This window comes from Ctenopharyngodon idella, chromosome 15, assembly GCF_019924925.1.
Source record: "Ctenopharyngodon idella isolate HZGC_01 chromosome 15, HZGC01, whole genome shotgun sequence".
Taxonomy (NCBI): domain Eukaryota; kingdom Metazoa; phylum Chordata; class Actinopteri; order Cypriniformes; family Xenocyprididae; genus Ctenopharyngodon; species Ctenopharyngodon idella.
In genome coordinates, this window is record NC_067234.1 from 20,412,731 (window position 1) to 20,433,154 (window position 20,424).

Sequence of the window (20,424 nt, forward strand, 5' to 3'; positions counted from 1 at the left end):
CCAATGTTCTCATTCTCCAATGTGGACACAAATTGCCAAATCTCAGTGAAAATGAATGACTTCCGGTTGCCTTGTCGCTACAAATTAGTGTCAGTGTGTACCCCCTTTACACCAGAACAGTCATTTGGGTGCTTCTTTTACCTTTGCTATGCTGACAACAATCTCAAAATGGCAAGGGTCTCTGTATGCCACTCTGACATATCAAACTGAATGTCCACCCACAACCCTGAGCTCATACCCTGATGAGTTTCCTCACTCAACCTCTCGCAGTCTCAAATCTCAGCTGAAGGTCAAGCCGCTGTTTGCTGTCATCCTAGATCACCAGCTGTCCTTTGTAGACTACGACAACTGCCTGGGCTTTATGCCATTCCATTTCAAGAAAAATTTCCATGAACGTCTCTATACTCAGCTCCTCATTTACACCAGAGTCATTTCACTGCCAGATTATTGCATCTTAAGCTTTGCCTACCAGCAAAGCGTACATATTACAACTTTGCTCAGATCTCTACAGGTAATTCAGGTAAGCTTGACTTGCCTTAAAAGCTAAACCTAATGATATCCTATGAGTTTTAGAGTCATCTTTAAAGACTCATCTGTAGGAACCTTATAGTACCATTCCGCCTATACATTAAAAAAAAAAGTTAAATGTACTTGTACTTGTTGCAAACATTTTTTTGGAAATACATTTGCTAGAATAAGAAATACATTTGCTACAATCTGGAGTGTTGATTTTGTGGTCTTGGTCCACAGGAGAACTCTTGAGACCACATAAACACGGCCTTTGGTCTGGATCTAGCATTATTTTAAGACCCCACACAAGGGATAGATCTCACATCTCATCCCCATCTCTTTGGTGTACCTCAAATATAACTTGGATGGGAATATGAGTTACTAGGGCTGCGACGATACATCGATTCTCGATCGATACAATGAATCTGGATTGATCCTGATATTTTCTCTCTCGAATCAATTCTGAGCTTAGTTTTAACAGCAGATGGCGCTCTAGGCTAGTTTTTAACCGCACACTCTCAAACGCTCACGAAGAAGTCATGTAAGTGGTTAAATATACTTGCACCTTGGCTCAGAATGCTTTTATGATGCAAGATTCGCTTCAACCTTTTCGAACTTTCTGAATGATTGTTTTAGGTTTAAGTGGTGTGTGTAAAGGAAATGGAAGCAGGCAGTGTACGAGTGTTTCTAAAGCACGTATAGTAGTGCCATCTGCTGTTTAAAAACTAAGCTCAGAATCGATTCGAAAGAGAATCGCGATACATTGGAAAATATCGGAATCGCTCCAGATTCTTCGTATCGCGAATCAATATTCGATGTATTGTCCCTGCCCTATGAGTTACTGTATGTTTGGGTCTCGATTTGTCCAGTCATTATCTGGTATTGGTCTGGTCTTGACATTAACTCTAATTAACTCTAAAGAACCTTATGTAAATGATTTAGATTTGTTAAGGACAAACCCACTATAACGCTACAAAGCTCTTTTAACACTACAAAGACTTAATAGCCTTGTTTTAACACCCGATTCACTAAACAAATTATGAAAATCAGGTATAGACACAAACTCTTCCACAAAATTAAAACTAAATGCAATTTGCATGGAATCATGGATCTAAGTGCTGGTTGTGGATGATATGGCAAAGTACCACAATCTGGCAAACTTTACTGAAACTATATAGCACCACTGTGATCTAGACACCTGAATCAGTCATTAAAAAAAAAAAAAAAAGCATATTCGGCTACACCATAAATCTGGATATATGCTCTTCTCCATCATTGGATCATCATTGGATGAATAACTGCTGCCATGATCAATAGAAAATATACACAAACTTTCTTTTAAATGAAATTCCATTTGCCGCCTACTTTCTGTGGGAAGTAATAACGCAACGTTAATTGCATCAGGCAAATAGCATTGCAATTTGTGAATAAGGTGCCTTCTATAATAAGCATAATTCACAGGCCTTTATTGAAAGGAGGCGTGTTTGCACTGAAGAAAATTACAATAACTTAATTTAAATACGCTGCAGCTTCATTTAGCAACTGGTTAACCTGGATTGTGGGTGGTTTGTGAATAAGACGCAGGTTTTTTAGCTAAAATACCACATTCAAAAGTGGCCGTCTGTTTAGAGAATTCATTCCTGTGCCACACATCCAAGACAAAAAGTTTCCACTTTTTGTTAGAGTAGCAGTTCTATGCATCAGCATTGGTAACCTGTACAAAATCCTACAATGGCATCTTTCTCCTAACCGTGTAGCACAAGTTTGCTGTAAACCCAGGAAGCATGTAGAGCGGATTCAGCTCATAATGGATATTCCTAGGGCCAATTCATCAAAGGCTCCAGGTTTGCTTTCTCACAGGCAGGGGCTATGTAAATGCATCCCAGGCTCCTTTGGGAGATAAGAGGGGGCCGAACGGCACATTGTTTATTGGGAGTTGTGTTCAACATAAATCATCCAGCCGCAAAGACAGAGAAGATAACTCACCTTTCACTTTGTTTTTCGTTGCCGCCTCTGAGAGCATGAAATGGAGAAAAGAGATGGAACAGGGATGAAGGGGAAAGAGAGAGAGAGAGAGAGAGAGAGAAACAAGAGTGATTAAACAAGCCTCAAAGCATGAAATCCTCAGCATATACTTCTCAAATCTCCCATTAAATTAAGTAACAGTTTGCCCCAAAAAAAGAAGAAGAAGAAGGAAAAAAACCATCAACCCATGTGAACTTTCTTCAGTGGAGCACAAAAGGTGACAATTTCCCCACACCATTACAATGAATGGAGGCTTTCAAGCTTCAAATCAGATGTAAAAGCACCATAAAAGTATCTCAAATCTTTCCCCGCCAGTGTTTTTAAAAAGTTGTTAAAAAGTTGCCAGCCACTGCCAGCATTTTTGATAATTTTCACAAAACTTCCATGGCCCCCAGAATATTTTGTTGTATGAATATCTGAACATGCAATACATCAAAAAAAAAAAAAAAAGAAAACAAGAAAAGAGCCTCTGCTCTATGGGTACATTTCATAAAAAAAAGCAACATTTTGAACAAAAAGCTGAGAGAATCACGCCCCCCAACCAAAGAATACAATGTGCATAACAATGCTTTTATCGCTTGTTTAAAATTAAAAGAGTTAAAATTAGTCCATATGACTTTTGCACTAAGTTTCTTATAGTCTTCTTAAATTATAATAAATACTGATGTTTTTCACTCAAAATTTTGACTTCCATCCTAATTCTTCAGTTATTTGGTTCACAAAACAAGTCTGAATGTTTCGTTAATGAATCAGCCTGATCTGATTGTTGAATTAAACTAATTCAGCATTGACTGAGAACCACTGAACAAATGATCAGGTTGCAACTGTTATCAACTCATTGAAGGTGAAGAATCTCAGTGAATAAAAACTTTTTTCACAAAAGCTGTTGTATGACTTATGAATTTATGACTTGGAACTTTGAACCCAGTCCTCATTCATTGTAACTGCAGGGAAAAGAGCGACTAGAACATTGTTTAAATCTCCTTTTGTTGTCCCACAGAGGAAAGAAAGTCCTACAAACAAATTTTTTAAGTGAACTATCCTGTTAATGCCTAGAGTTTACAGATGAAATACTACTTCTCTTTGTTCAGAGTTTAAAGTTTGCTCATGTTTGAATGCATAAGCTTAATACTTTCATTATGCCTGACCTTCTGCTTTGCAAGCCGCCTGCCATAAACATTGCCTTGATGAGGAGCGTAACGGACATATTTTATAGCATGCACCATCTGTATAGACTTCTTTACAGACCCAGCTGAATAATAATCATATACAACCTTTCATTGTCAATATGCATATGGAACATCCAAGATGAGGTGAGACTAAGAACCGAAACGACACTGCCACCATTTTAGTTGCACGAAGGAAAATGACAGTAAAATCCCCATAAATGAATTTGCGCTCCTCAACGTCGCATGTGATGCATCCAAGGCAATGAATAATTCACTGGGAACACTTTTTCTGACAACTTTTCTGACTTTGACAGCACATAGGGTGAAAAGTTCATAATATTTGTATGTGACAAGTCTGAGGCAGAAGATATCACAAAAATGCTCTGTAAATAGATTCTGCACAACCTGAAGAAAGCTTAAAAGTTGTTTAGTGAAGATAACAATGGGAAGACTAAGTGAGTGAACTCAACGTTAGCCTAATCAAAAATATGCAAATTTTTAGGAACATTTGTATTGCTTATACTGTAGGAGTTCCCAATGATGTTTTCAGAAAAACACCTGAGATCTGAATAAAAATAGACACAAATAAGACAACTGTTGTCATACAAAAAGTGTAGATCTATCAAATTATTATGAATAATAGAGCTCAGACAATTTGGTCTTTAGCAAATCTGAGCACAGTTTGAGAATTTGTTAAGAACTTTCGAAAAACATGAGATTAATATCTGAGATAATTGAGCAAAAGTGTCAATTTAATCTCATGTCTAGCAGAAACAATTGATACATTAAAGACTGCATTTGTGATATTTGCGAGATTCCCCCACACAATGATGTTAGTAACAACAATTTAACTTGAGGGCAAATACTACACTGGTTTTTGGAATAACCTTGATGTCTCTTTTGTGCCACTGCAATTATGTTGTGTGATATTAATGGCAGTGTACTTGAGTATGACATTGAATACTTTCATTGATTTCTATGAAAATAAGTTTTCTCTATTCATGTTGGATTCATAATGGTTTTGAAAAACTTTAGACCACATTAAAGAGAAATTTCTAAAAAATGTCAAGTGGTATAACTATCAAGTAAAAAGAAATGACACTTTCCATCTTTAAAACATGTGTGTAGACATCTTAAAGAGGACCTATTTTGCCCTTTTACAAAGTCTTGATTTTGTTTTTGGGGTCTAATACTACTGTCTCTATGAAGCCCCTCCTTCTGAATAGCGCAATGTGCTCTGATTGGTCGGCTGGACCAGTGTGTTGTGATTGTTCAACCGCTTCCAGCGTGTTTCAGCAATGTCACACCCTTACCATAACTGTGAGTTTCAACACACCACTAACGCAACTCAACCAGGCCTCGGCCCCTTTATTTTGCATATGCCTCAGGCAGGAATTATTTAAATGAGGAATAATGTGATGTGTTCGTTCCTGGAAGAAAACTCAAAACTACATTTGAGGCGTTTCAGGGAGTTCAAAATATAGAGAATAACTCCCTTTGGAGTGACTTCTTGCTTTGTAATTTTGCAGACATTTTTCATGCTCAAACAGCATGATTACACACTAAAGAAGTTGAATTATTATTTTTTTTATAAATATCATGAGTTGGGGTCGACACCGCTTTGTTGTACATGACCAATTCTAATGATACTCCAATATTATGCAAATTTTGGATCGAAAACCTTAAATTCCCACCAGTTCCACAAGTAACTTGACCCTCACAAATAACAGTTCTCAGGCCCGAAACCCAACATTACTCAAACCGCTGTGAATTGGCACGTCGATCTAGAGTTTAACGAAGGAGTCATTGTTTTTCACACTCGTTAATCTCTCTCATTCTTCCGCCACCCCCGACCCCCCTGCCTACATGGAAGTTATTAATCTCTGACTCTCTGCACAGTGTCGGAATCTAATAGTGTTGACAAAGTCAGACTCCATGATAAGATTCTCCTTGCTGTAAGCGGAGAATATTTGCCAGATCCTGAGAGGAATACCAATGGATACAAGGATCCACTAGAGAGCAAAAGCTCTTAATCGAACTCTATTTGCTCGGCTTTCACTCTTTTTTTAATATCTGTTTCCCCCTTTTGGGTTGTTTATGGAAATTAGCGTGACTGGCAAATAAAAAGAACTCCAAAAATGACATTCCAATAAAGAGGACAAATGCTACGACAGATTCAAAGGCTGTGTGCAAACATGAATTATTAATAATCTTGTTTGACACCTCACCTCAATCAAAGAAACATGAATTAGCAAATTACAGTTTATTGGATTCCTGGCGATTCCTATTTCATGGCTTTTATTCTTTTCAACACTGCAGGAAATGTCTTCCAGTCAGATGCTGAATATCATAAAACTTATCAAACTCCAAAATCAAAAGAATAGCAAATTACAGTATTATTTTGCTTAAAATGAGGCCTATTTTTACTTAAAATTAAAGGATTCAACTTTATACAACTTTAACTGCTCTATTATCTAGCATTTATGGTATAATGATACTCTAGAAAATAATTTGACTTGTCTCTTTTTATATTTTAAAAGCAAAAACCCCATTTACAGGAATGCACTTATAAGAGTAAACCATTTCAGAGGCTTCAAAAGCAGAAATGGAAAGCTTGTATTTTTGTTAAAGCACTAACACTTGTTTCTTTTTTTTCTTTTTTTTAGCTGTACCATCTTTTCGCGGTGCTAATACTTTTCTAGGAAATAGAATGGTTAAGTAGTATAAGTGTAATTCCTGTGGGTAGAGTTTGAACACAAATCACCAGGTATACCGCCGTCACTGGTGTCATGACAATGGAGCTGAAAAAATGTACACAATGTCAGGAAGTGATTTTATCAAACTAGTCTAATGCCAACACATCAGTCTCAAAGGCTATACTTTCGAAACAGTGTCTATATTAATGTTTATAGCTAACATTATGCTTCAAATGCTGTTAGCTACTAGCTATCTGACAGCATACTTTGCCTCAGCTGTTAAGGTGCAGTCACATTTGTGCTCTGTGAAATCCAGTCATTTCAATAGGAATCCCTAACTCAGGAGATTGGCTATTTCATGTGAGGGCAATGTTCAAGTTTACGTGTTGACCATCAGAAAGTTACTTGGTTTGAAAGTGACTTCGGTGTCAGCTGTGCTTTAAAAATTGCTACGCTATTGACAATAGACAATGGACCTTTTTTGGCCATGAAATTTTGAAGATGTGACCGCAGCTTAAAACAAAAATCACCATGAAAACCATTTTAGAAAACGGTCTTTAAATTCGTCTCTTTTAAAACAGCACTGTCAGCAACAAACATTTAGAAAGACATTTTTGGCTGCAGACTGTTGCGTTTTTTGCCACCATGAAATCAAAATAGCCAATTCTTTTTTTTATTTATTTTTTTTATGAATATTTATTCATTTATTATAAATGATTTATCCGTGCACATCATTTTTTTCATTAAAATAACTTCCACTCCCTCTTGCAGCGACATCTCTTCTCTGATGACGTGTTTGCTGGTGCGAGGGCGGGACAACCTGTCACTCACATGAGATCGACCAATAGCAAACCACAACCTTCCAATCAATTCCCCATGGACAAAATCAAGTCATACCCTACCTTTTTTCTTATTTGAGAAGCTGTTTCACTTGGATATACGTCACAATAGGGAAGAAAAGACTATCTCAACTTCCATTTCATGCTGACTCACATGCCGGAGACACCAGTTCAAATCCCACCCAGAGCGCGTCGCGTAGGACCGGTTACATTTGGTGCCGTGACCTGGATGGGAGTGAGGTTTAGGGGGGTGAGTGTAACAGAGGCCAGCTAGTAAGAGCTGTGTGAGTAAACCTCACTCCCCTGGCCTCAAGGAGTGCACTGGCGACTGACGCTAGAGACTGCAGTCTTTAGCGTCCTTGTTAGTGCACCCACCTCCCATGCCGGAGATGCCGGTTCAAATCCCTGCACAGAGCGTAGGACTGGTCACATTTGGTGCCGTGACCCGGATGGGAGTGAGGTTTAGGGGGGTGAGTGTAATGGAGACCAGCTAGTAAGAGCTGTGCGAATAAACCTCACTCCCCTGGCCTCAAGAGTTGCACTGGCGACTGATGCTAGAGACTGCGGTCTTTGGCGTTCTTGTTAGTGCACCCGCCTCCCATGCTGGAGACACCTGTTCGAATCCCGCGCTCAGAGCAGGTTGAGTAGGACCGGTTACACACAGAAGCCAATAAAGAACCTTTATTTTTAAGTTTGAATGAGCATTTTTAAAACGGTGTGTCAAGTTACAAATATTGTCAATTTTTTTCAAATTAGCCTAATTACACAGTCCTTGAATGATTGGTTGTTCAGGCAATCCCACAGACTAATCAATTTGGAAATCTCGGCCCAAAATGCAAAAAGGCTTAATGGTCCTAAAAATAGGATTCAGCTTATGCAAATTTTTTCCTTTGACTCTTGGGGCGAAATCTGACACGGACAAGTTTTCATGACATTTACCTGTCTATAAAAATGTATCTCGAACAATGGCAATTAGCTAGATTCTGCTCGTGGAGGTCCCTGCCTCTGGGCTTCTCTGTGGTTTGCCTTAGTAACCACTGCATCTCCTTCAGCTGCTCTCCTCCCAGGTTCTAAGAGACTGCAATCCTTTCACACACGTTCATTTCTCTCTCTCCAATGCTTTTTCTGGCAGGGCCTATTTCTGATACCTGCCTGCAGGCGATGTGAAGAGAAGGGGGAGTCGGTCCCCACGGTGATTAGTCTAACCAACCATGAGAAAGGGTTTGTCCTCCAAAGCAGAGAGAACGAGGCCCTCCAGTGAGCTCACCAGGCGGCCCGAGGAATCATACCTCACATTGCCAAACAGCGAGAGTCCCTCAGGCACTATGGCTGCGACTGACCCAACGTCAAAGAGTAACCCATCATTCTCAGGCCAGAGAAATAAAAAAAGAATCCATCAGACAAACGCAATAAAGCTTGACGTGAGTGTTTTGATTTCTGGCATCGTAAACGTATAGCTGTATTTTTTGAAGTATTTATATTACCATATTGGTCATAGGTTTTCAATTTTAAATATTGTCTGAATGAAACATTATTGATTGCTTTACATAGCATTTTCAAATACGGCTAGCTAGCAACGACATGTGTAAAACTAAGCATAGCCCTCATAACCAGAGCTGTCCTGAATGTTTCTTTCTATGCCTCAAAACTTTCTGCAATGTTGCAAGATTTTGAAGCTTTCCCTGGAGAAACGACCTGCTAAAGCAACTGAAATCAGCAGTCGGCGAGTGCCCACTTAAGGAGACCTCCACAGCCCTGATAAGAGCGAGAGTCTGAGGTAGGGAAGATAGAAAACACTCCATATGTTCCATTAGGAGGACATTACAAATACTTGAATGAGAGCTTGAAGCTGGCATGTGTACAGTATGAATCAGTACATTTTCCTGTAGCAAAACCATGTTGATTCCTCTAGAATCATGAATATTATTTATTTAAAAGATTTTCTTTTTATGTCACTTCAGACAAATTTAAATAGCAAATAGCAGCAATAATAAAACAAAAATAAAGCTTTCTTAAGAAAATGTGACTTGCTTTAGCATGCAAAACCATGTTGATTCAACAAGAAACATGAATTTTAATTTTTTATCACCTCAAACATATATAAATAGAAAACAGTAGCAATAAAATAAAATACATTTCTGGAGAAAATGTGACTGCAGATTTTCCATGCAAAAGCATGTGGATTCAACAAAAATGGTGAATTTTATTCATTTATAAAATTTTTATATCACTTTTCACAAATTTTAATAGCTAAATCAACAAAAATTATCTGTCTGTCTGTCTGTCTGTCTATCTATCTATCTATATATCCGCCTGTCTGTTTGTATTTTGTTGTTTTAGACCCTACTGACTTTGTATGAATACAAACAGCTGATTCTAATTGTGGGTGAACATTTCTTAAGTGCAGTAGTGTTAGTGAATTGAACAAACCCCTCACCCTTGAGCAATAGTAGTAGTAGCTCTTGCCTTAGCAAGTCGCGCTAATAATAACATGCTATTTCTGTCTTTATTAGTTCCCGAGGGAAAAACACCTGACAATATAGGCATACCCACAACACCTGAAGCAGAGCAGCAGTTTTTTACTCATAACATCCTCCACTGCATGAAGTGACAGTCTGCTCAATGTCACCCCATGCTGTCCTCCTCACCTGTGGCCAACGGCATGTGAATAATTCAACATCTCTGTATTATTAATGAAGAATGAGCTGTAAGTAATGGCCGATGCCTGGGGCCATTTACAGTGACAATGCTGAACACAATTCCAGAAGCGAGGAAAAACCCATATAAACAACTTGCCGTTTCCCTCAGGAACATTTAATGCCATGTACATTTACCGTTTCATTCCCCGCATTATCATAGCTAGAGTTACACTTAAAGGGCAGACAGGAAAGAATGAATTGGTAAAAGGTTAAAGCTAAATTACGTTAGCTGGGCAAAATGTCTGAGGCGCATTTAAAGGACAATCACACACTGGTATAAAACCTCGCAAACATCTTTGTGTTCTCCTTATGAAAGAAGGGTAACATTTAAAGATATTACACTGACAGAGAGGAAAAAAGAACAATAGCAATGAAAATTTGTGAGTTACAAATAAGAATTCCATACTTTTTTCTGAGAAAACGCCACAGAAAATACAAGCACGGCTGATGAACTACAAGGAAATCTTGGTAAATGTCAAACCAAATAACTTTGGTGGCTGTAGCATTAAAAATGGCATTTTCCCACAAACCTATATTAGCTGCCAAAGGCTAAAATTATAGTATAAAGGGCCCCTTTACCTCAAAATGAGCAACACATTGGTATATTCTGTAGCTCTGGTATTTTCTAGCAGGAGATTGTAATAAATAATCTCATGTAGCCAGATTTTTGATAAAGTTTGGCCCAGTTTACAGCATATTCTGGCCAAGAACCGCCCACTTAGACAGGAAGAGACCTTCTGACTGGCATGCGAAACAAGTTCACTTTCTTTTTATGTGCTGTTTGGGCCAGGTAAATCTGAAATAAATATAATAATACCACAATAATAGAAAAGATTTTAAAAATTAAAAATTAAAAAAAAAAAAACAATAAAAGAATGCACCAGTCTCCATGAACAGTTCAAAGCCATTTTTTATTTGTAACACAAAAAACAAACAAAATTGCAAATTACACAAAATCAGCCAATTTCAGTCAAGCTGGAATGTTTATTAATAGTTTGCAGGAGCGTGAGTATAAACAAAGCTGAAAAAGCAGACTAGTTAGTAGATTTCTTCAAACAATACCATGAAAAATATATAAAAAAATATATAAAATATATATATATAAAAAAATAAAAAATTGAGGGGGCTATTACTAACGTAATTTATGTTGTTGAATAATATGTGAAAATATACTTAGCATGTGTTAAACACAGACCTTCCTTCAAGCATGTACCTAAAAACCCATTGACTTCAGGATGATGGAACCTGGAAGTGCAAAATTGCAAACTTTGACTTCCCAGAACTTACGAAATAGCTGCTGATTGAATCTTTAGCAAGTGCTTTCCAATTTTGTATGCAATATGCATCAAACAGTCCAAAAACATCAGTCCGTTCAGACTAGCTATAGTCGTCCAGATAACACGAAGCCCTTTCAATAAGCAACTTTTCTTATCTTATTGAATACAGAGACAACAAATGTGTAACAAATCTGTTTTGGACATCTCTGTCACCAATATTGATTTTTATGGTTAAATTGCATCTCAGATGACATTAAATGTGTCTAAATCTTGTTTACAAGTCCTAAATATTATAAATACATATTCTTCAGTGTCATTTTGATTTATTTGTTCCTGTATCAACAGCTTAAAATTTCATTTAACGCTATTCCTCTTCTGACACAGAGACACTACTTCTATGACAGAGACACCATGGTGACTCACCACGAATGTAAACACATCACCACAACCTCAAACACAGCATCAGTGTCACATATAAAGTCATTGAAACAGAAAAAGTTAATTAATTTCAATCTTCATTTCTCCAGGACAGCCATATTAGACACAGGGCTGTCATACAGCGGGTGGACATTGGTCTTTCAGGTCCGTCCTCGAATATAACCACCTTTTATTTGGCACATGGCTGGAGCTTTAGAAAATGCTTTGACATTAAGCTCCCTTTGCATGCTTCCCTGTGGCACACGGCATGCAGATAAGAAAGAAACGGCTTCTAAACTGCAGGTAATGGAGTATTCAACCTTCTGCAGTCCTTATCTGACACCTCCCCAGAGGAAAGACGACCCGTCAACACTGCACCTCACGCTCAACCCTGACTTATGTCTACAACACGGATGACATTGGTGGCTATGTGTCCATACACAAATAAACCATGTTAAGAAGTGCTGATCGGCCAAAGTGAAAAAGCTGTGCTGCTTCCTTGGAGTTGTTGCATGTACACGAGTCAAGAACATGCTGTTGGAAAGACATTTTAATACTGTTGTGATGACCACACATTCAAAACTGCTCAGCTTATGAACTACTGTGGGCCCAAAAATTTTGGTATGTCATCAAAAACAACTATAATATCCACAAAAAACAATGCTAAACAGTTTTCTGAGCCATTTTTTGCAGGGTGGATGTGTAAAATCAGTTCTCCTCATGTTCACACAGGTGAGTCACCACAGCTGTAGTTCCTCATATTAACTATGAACATATTCCACTAATATTTGACAAGTTATGCCATAATTTTGAACAGCAGGGGAGGAAGGAGTAAGATGTAACTAAGGCCCTGTTTAAACCTCGTTTTAAGATGCATTTTAGTAGATTGGATCACAAGTGGTCGACGTTAAATACAGGTGTAAATGGGGTCTAGATCGTTTTGAGCTTGTCCACTTTCGACCACTTCTAGAGGTAGTCGAAAACGCATTTGACTGGATTGCTTTCATAGTGTAGATGACAAAAAGCCACAAAAGACCGCCTACTCTCCAGAAAATTAGAGCATACAAGTTAGGAATGACTTGTGAATAATGACATTTTTTTTCATTTTTGGGTGAACTATTCCTTTACCCTCTTTCCCAACAACCCCCTAACCCAGTCATAATAAACATCCTCTTCTTGAAATACCTGAACGAGCCGTTCGTAGACAAGGAAGCCAGTCTAGTTTGGCTTCGAAGTTCTGGCCTAAAAGGAGAGACGGAGAGCCTGATCAGGGTTGCCCAGGATCAAGCACTCAACACCAGGTACCACCAATGCAAGATCCTCAACTTGCATGTCGACAGTAGATGTAGAACATGTGGAGTATTCAAGGAAACAGTCAGTCACATAACTTCCGGTTGCCCCACACTTTCTGGCACAGACTATATGACAACGACATAACAAGGTTGCCAGCTACATCCATTGGACAATTTGCAAGGAACTTAGTGCTGAAGTGCCCAACAAGTGGTATGAGAATGTCCCACAACCAGCCATCATATGGGACAAGGGTGTGTTTACCGACTCTACCATTAGTGCAAACCACCCGGACATCATTGTCAACAACAAGAAGGACAAGCTGTGCCTGCTCATCAACATTGCGATCCCAGTGGACCTCAACATAGGGGAAAAGGAGAACGACAAGCTCACCAAGTACAAGAGCCTGGGAATCGACATCACCAGATCCTGGAACACGAGAACACAGATAGTGTCAATTGTGATAAGAGCCCTGGGATGCAACAAGAAAGGTTTCCACCGATACTTGGACCAAATCCCAGGGAAGCCAAGCGCCTTTGAAGTGCAGAAGATCGCGCTGTGTGGGACCGCACACATCCTACGCAAAGTACTCTCTTAGACAGGAACTCCCAAGGACTCTGGTTGAGTCCCGGATAGTGACCAAGGGATTCTCGAGGAAAAAATTAAATAAAAATAATAATAATCACAAATATATATTATTTTTTTTATATAAAAAATAATTTCACACATCTTAATTTTGTGAAATTTTGCCTGAAAATTATTATCCCAATAAATCTCCTTTTCTGTTCCACAGAGAAAATTAGAGCATACAAGGTATGAATGACTTGTGAATAATGCCTTTTTTTTTTTTTTTTTCATTTTTGGGTGAACTATTCCTTTACCCTCTTTCCCAACAACCCCCTAACCCAGTCATAATAAACATCCTCTTCTTGAAATACCTGAATGAGCCGTTCGTAGACAAGGAAGCCAGTTTAGTTTGGCTTCGAAGTTCCGGTCTGAAAGGAGAGACGGAGAGCCTGATCAGGGTTGCCCAGGATCAAGCACTCAACACCAGGTACCACCAATGCAAGATCCTCAACTTGTAGGTCGACAGTAGATGTAGAACATGTGGAGTATTCAAGGAAACAGTCAGTCACATAATTTCCGGTTGCCCCACGCTTTCTGGCACAGACTATATGACAACAAAATAAGGTTGCCAGCTACATCCATTGGACAATTTGCAAGGAACTTGGTGTTGAAGTGCCCAACAAGTAGTATGAGAATGTCCCACAACCAGCCATCATATGGGACAAGGGTGTGTTTACCGACCCTACCATCAGTGCAAACTGCCCGGACATCATTGTCCACAGCAAGAAGGACAAGCTGTGCCTGCTCATCAACATTGCGATCCCAGTGGACCACAACATAGGGGAAAAGGAGAACGACAAGCTCACCAAGTACAAGAGCCTGGGAATCGACATCACCAGATCCTGGAACACGAGAACACAGATAGTGTCAATTGTGATAGGAGCCCTGGGATGCAACAAGAAAGGTTTCCACCGATACTTGGACCAAATCCCAGGGAAGCCATGCGCCTTCGAAGTGCAGAAGATCGCGCTGTGTGGGACCGCACACATCCTACGCAAAGTACTCTCTTAGACAGGAACTCCCAAGGACTCCCGGATAGTGACCGAGGGATTCTTGAGAAAAAAAATAAAATAAAAATAATAATAATCACAAATATATATTATTTTTTATATATATATATATATATATAATAATTTCACACATCTTAATTTTGTGAAATTTTGCCTGAAAATTATTATCCCAATAAATCTCCTTTTTAGAGCATACAAGTTAGGAATGACTTGTGAATAATGACAATTTTTTTTCATTTTTGGGTGAACTATTCTTTTACCCTCTTTCCCAACAACCCTCTAACCCAGTCATAATAAACATCCTCTTCTTGAAATGCCTAGTTCTTCATTAATTTGTTTTTTATTACACAGAAAAATCCAGCAGAGCATTGAATGACCCACATGCAGCAGGTACATGGGCTCTCTTGGCCCGAAGAATGGTGAGTTCAATCCATCTCTTTTCATGTTTCGAGCCATCTCATGTCATTGTGACCTTCTCAAAGTCAGTGCCCTAAATCGGTTTTCATCCGTGTAAGCTGTGACCTTTCCAGCTTGGAGGCTTTTAGCCTTACCTGCAGCACCACACAGCTCCACCACCTGCTCCAATAGCACAGCCTGACAGAGAGCTAATGCTTCAGAGATCAACCAATCTCATTCACATCCTCGACGCCAGTCCATGGCATTTGTGTATTCAACCTTCTGAAATTCAACTTCAATAAACGGGAAGGATTTTATGACACCTCATGACATGATATGATGGCACATACAGCTATGTGATCTGCTGCTCGCATTTTAGAAGCTATTAGTTTTGCTCTTTTTGTTTAGAAGACGGCAGAAAATGGAAAAATTCAGTTGTAGTGGATAGATAGATAGATAGATAGATAGATAGATAGATAGATAGACCATGGAAAGGTAGTTTGAGAACTGAAAATATTCTGCTATAGTATGACACACACACAAATGTTTGAAGCAAATAAACAGATTGATTTGATTAACACAGCACAGCAGGGAAACCAATCAGTATGCCAGTGTTGTTATTAAGGACGGAAGTGGATGTGTTTGTACACAAGTCCAGAAATACTGCAATTAGCAAAGCATAGAGAACAATTATAGCATAATAGTTTCGATTACTGGTAATGGCTGACACATATCTCTGCATGGTATCTATTAAAGTAGTGATGCCATATTGCAGAGAATGAAACAATGAGGACTTTTATCTGGAGAATTATTACTGATGCTCTCTATGCATTTGCTCAAAGGTAAAGTAGTTTGCTGTCTTTGTCTTTTTTTTTTTTTTTTCAAAAATTTTTTATATCAAAAATAATTATAATAGCTTTTTTTTTTTTCTTCTTCAAAAAGGCCTGGGTATGTAATTACTCACATATTGTTGTGAAAAGGGTCAATTATAAATAATAATGTCCAAGATGACAAGAATGAAAAATAATTTTAAAATGTATCTTACAAAGCCAAATTCTTAGAAATGTAGTTTTTGTATTCAGGTTGCTCTTATGTATTTGAAAAACAGTCAAACCAATTTTAACAAAATATTCAATCAGTCTAACAAACAATGTACATATCACCTAAACAGTAACAACAAATGGTAGGCTATTTTCTTTACACCTTGAATACATGCGAGTTCACGTGAGTTTTTATCATCATTTTCAAACATATTTCACAAGGTATTTTAACAGCTTACAATGTTCTTGAATCATGAATATGAATTTTTATTTGAGTTATACCATTTGACAACCTAAACTATGTCATAAAATGTCAAATTATATGGCATTTTTATAAACTCTAACTAGGGGTGTGCGATATAGCGATTTTTGATTGTGGACAATTAAAATGTCTCCACGATCTGCCTATGAAGAAATATCGTAGTATCGTGCTACAGTGCTTTCTATCAGTTGCAGTTCCAGCGCCTCCGTCTCAGCATACTGTTCAATGTGACGTACATTCACGTCACATTTTAACGCAGCGATAGAGTAATATTCGCGGGACACTTCAATCCACAAAAGTTCATTATTTCATGTGCCTTGCCGGTTAAACTTTTCTTTCGCGTGCTGATGTGCTGTTCTGACAGTTTTCAGAAGCGCACAGGCACTAAAAGCCTGTCAAACAGCGCCTGATTACTAAGTTATCTTTAGAGTCCGATTGCTCTAATACTGTCAAATACGCACAAAGTTTACATAAACACAGTTGGTTATGTCTAAAGTGAAAGTAAACATTTGAGAAAAAATTGGATGCGTGGCTGTATATTAGATATACATGCAGGTCTTTAAATTGACAGAGCAGCCTAATATTAACCATGCTGCCGCTTGTCCTTAAAGGGATAGTTCACTGTCATGTTGTTTCAAAACTGTATTAATTTCTTTCTTGTGTAGAACACAAAATAAAATATTTTGGAGAATGTGGGTTAGCCGGACAGTTGGTCTCTATTGACTTCCATGGTAGGAAAAACATAGTCACTATGGACCAGCAACTGTCTGGTCACATTCTTCAAAATAACTTTTTGCTCTTGACTGAGAACTTTAATACATTAGCTTTATTAAGAATCAATGTATAATTTATATAGTGAAGTCTAGTGTTATATTTTTATATTTGTTCATTTAATTTTTTACTTGAATGCTACTGTTAAATACATCTACTGTAGCTGAAAAAATAAATCGTTTTATTAATTTCATTTGAATAATGTGTAGCCTATGTTCTTCTTCTTTTTTAATAACAAAGATAAAATTAATAACAAATAATAACGAATAACATAAAAAATAATGACAAAGATTTTTATCTTCGCCACTTTGGCCTAAATGTCTGCCATTTTTAATTTTACTTTATATTTTGTTATTTTGTAAGGCTTTGTTTTTAAAATAGGGAAATTAGTTTGGCTGTAATGCTCAGTCACTTGCAAAATAGTAAAAACAACATGAAGAAACGTGATAAAAATCGTGAATCGTGATTTTCCTTAAAAAAATCGTGATATGATATTTTTGCCATATCGCCCACCCCTAACTCTAACACAGTCATGGGGGTCTACGGAGTTCTCTTTGTGATATCATTTCCTGTTTATGGGTTTCTTGTCACGTGACAACAAAATGGTTTCCTGCAAACTCTTGGTTACACCAAACTGACTTTGATTTGATAAGCTTTTTTATTCTTCCAAATCAACTACTTTTTTAAAGTACTTTTAATCCACAAGAATTTCTGTTTTTTACAATCCTAGGACAGTTGCACCACTTTGTCATTTTTTTACTTTATGCAATGAATATTAGTTCAGTCATTGTCTGTATGAACTGCATTTCTGAATAAATGAATAGATCCATCAACCAAACATGAGTTATGTAACTTACCCGAAGTTCAATATTAAAAGCACCCAAAATGAACAAAGGAATGACAAGTTTCTCTTTTGTTCATCATGATGTTTTGTCTCCTGCTCTTTCTCTTTCTATTTTGACCAACAAAGATGTTGTTTCAGGCCAAAGCCATGTAACATGACTTCAAGTGCCGACAGCATATCAGATTCCAAACGTGATCCCAGCTCTCCATCGCTCATGTTTGGATGTGCACAAGCGGTTATGCTTTGATACAGCGCCAGCCATAAATCTCTCATTTAATTTTCCTCAGAGAGACAAAATCAGAAAAATGGTCAAAACACACATAGGTCAGTTTTCGTGAAACAGATTAAACCGAGTACTAGAGCAAACAGCAAATTCATTGTAGAAACACTATTGACAGTGCAATTTAATCCAGGACTAAGATTAATCTGTGTCTGGGAAACCGGCCCTCAGAAGTTCATGCACTGATGTGGACGTGTAGAGCAGGCCGGCTCTTTCCCGGTGGGGTTTCTAGACAAACAATTTCTTATGTCATGCTTCCGTGAACACACATCTAATATGTACTCTTGGCATACACTGCTGGCTGCAAACACATTGAAAGGCAACCAGTGTTGATTCCACTGAGACGGAGGTATTGGGGGGGGCCCGGCAAAGTGAGCTGGGCCAAGTCCAAATTCAGGTGTAAGCACTTTTTTCAGGTAGTTTTCTGATTTTTTTCTTTTGCGGAGGTGATTTATTTTGAGTACGAAAAGAACAGAGGCTATGTATAGGAGCAGTTTGAAGTCTGCTCTTACATAAATGCCCTGTAGGGATAAAAGTCCTACACTAAACTGCAGTTTCTTGTGCTGCTGTGGATTGAAAGCTGATCCATGTTATTTTCTAAGCTGTCATTTTATAGGGTCTGTCAGGTAAAATCTAAGTTACATGTACACTGATCATTAATCATGTGTGAGTGAGTAAATCTGTGTATTTTTCAGTAGGGCAGTCCACACTAACCCTAAATCTACACTGTAAAGGACAGATTTACGTTTAATATGAGGCACAGTTGAAGGACACCAAGAGAACTGATTGGGGCTTTATATCTATTACTGTAATGCTCTACTAATGCACTGTGTTTGGCTTGAAATGACAAAATTACAGTTACTAATTTAGAGCCCAAACATCTAAACCGACCTAAATCCCATACCTCGTCCTGACCGAATTTTATTCACACTACCCATATTCATACTATATAGAGCATACCTTTTTAACGGTCGCGGCGTTAATTCAAATTCAAATGTAGTACCTACTCAGACAGTACATGATTTTGAATGCACCGACAGTCCTGGATGCAGTTTGCCAACTATTATCAGTGAAATACTGGATCAGGATATCCCCCCATACTACGGAGCTCCTAATATGAGATGGGGGAAAAATTATTTGTCAATGCTTTTGCATTCTCTTGCAAATGTTATGCGTTCCCTGATAAACTTCGCATTCACTCGCAAAAACGTTTGCGTTCCACCAATAAACTTTGCTTTCGCTCTCAAAGAGCTCAAAAGGTTTTGCGAGCGAACACAAAAAGTTTTGTGAGTGAACGCAAAGTTTCTCGGGGGAACCCAGAACATTTGCGAGAGAACGCAAAAGCATTGACTTATTAATTTTCCTCCCATCTCATATTTTTTTCCACAACCATGTCCCTTGTTTCCATGCCATATAGTATATGCCCTTGTGAAAAAGTAGTACACTTTAAGGTGACCGTCGCAGGTCTTTCAGTCAAATAATGCGTGTAAATGGGAACTCCATTTATAAGAGACAAATAAACATGACAGACAAATCCAAATTAAACCCTGCGGCTCGTGACGACACATTGATGTCCTAAGACACGAAACGATCGGTTTGTGCGAGAAACCGAACAGTATTTATATCATTTTTTACCTCTAAAACACCACTATGTCCAACTCTGTTCAGCATCCCGTTAGTGAGGTCAAAAAAACGCGCTCTGATGACGGAACTGATGTCTCGCGCTTTGCTTCAATGAGTGCGAGAGATAACTTCCGTTGTCAGAGTGCGTTCAGACCTCACTAACCGGATGCTGAAGGCAGTTGGACATAGTGGTGTTTTAGAGGTAAAAAATTATATAAATACGATCGTTTTTTATGTCTTAGGACATCAATGTGTCGTCACGAGCCGCAGGGTTTAATTTGGATTTGTCTGTCATGTTTATTTGACTCTTATAAATGGAGTTCCCATTTACACGCATTATTTGACTGACAGACCGCGACGGTTGGAGTTAAAAATCATCATTTGTGTTCTGCTGAAGAAAAAAAAAAAAAAATCACCTACATCTTGGATGCCCTGGGGGTAAGCAGATAAACATCAAATTTTCATTTTTGGGTGAACTATCCCTTTAATCCGACAGTACCCCATACCTAAACTTAACCACTACAACAACTACCTTACTAACTATTAATAAGCAATAAATTAGGCAAAAGTTAACAGTGAATGTGTTCCCTAAACTAAAGTGCAACCATTAAAATGAATATCTGCAAGTACAGATTAAAAAAAATAAATA

General features: G+C 38.1%; 2 protein-coding genes across 6 annotated transcripts in view; one reads left to right on the forward strand and one right to left on the reverse strand.

The window, feature by feature from the left end:
- bach1a (BTB and CNC homology 1, basic leucine zipper transcription factor 1 a) overlaps positions 1 to 20,424 on the forward strand; it is a 139,847-nt gene that overhangs the window by 90,923 nt on the left and 28,500 nt on the right. The window lies entirely within an intron of this gene.
- Positions 1 to 20,424, reverse strand: part of cadm2b (cell adhesion molecule 2b) — a 230,285-nt gene that overhangs the window by 75,472 nt on the left and 134,389 nt on the right. For all 5 annotated transcript variants that reach the window (XM_051863515.1, XM_051863511.1, XM_051863516.1 and 2 more), the window contains exon 2: positions 2,497 to 2,523. In XM_051863515.1, the coding sequence (XP_051719475.1) occupies positions 2,497 to 2,523 (27 nt within the window). The remainder of the gene's footprint in view (positions 1 to 2,496; positions 2,524 to 20,424) is intronic.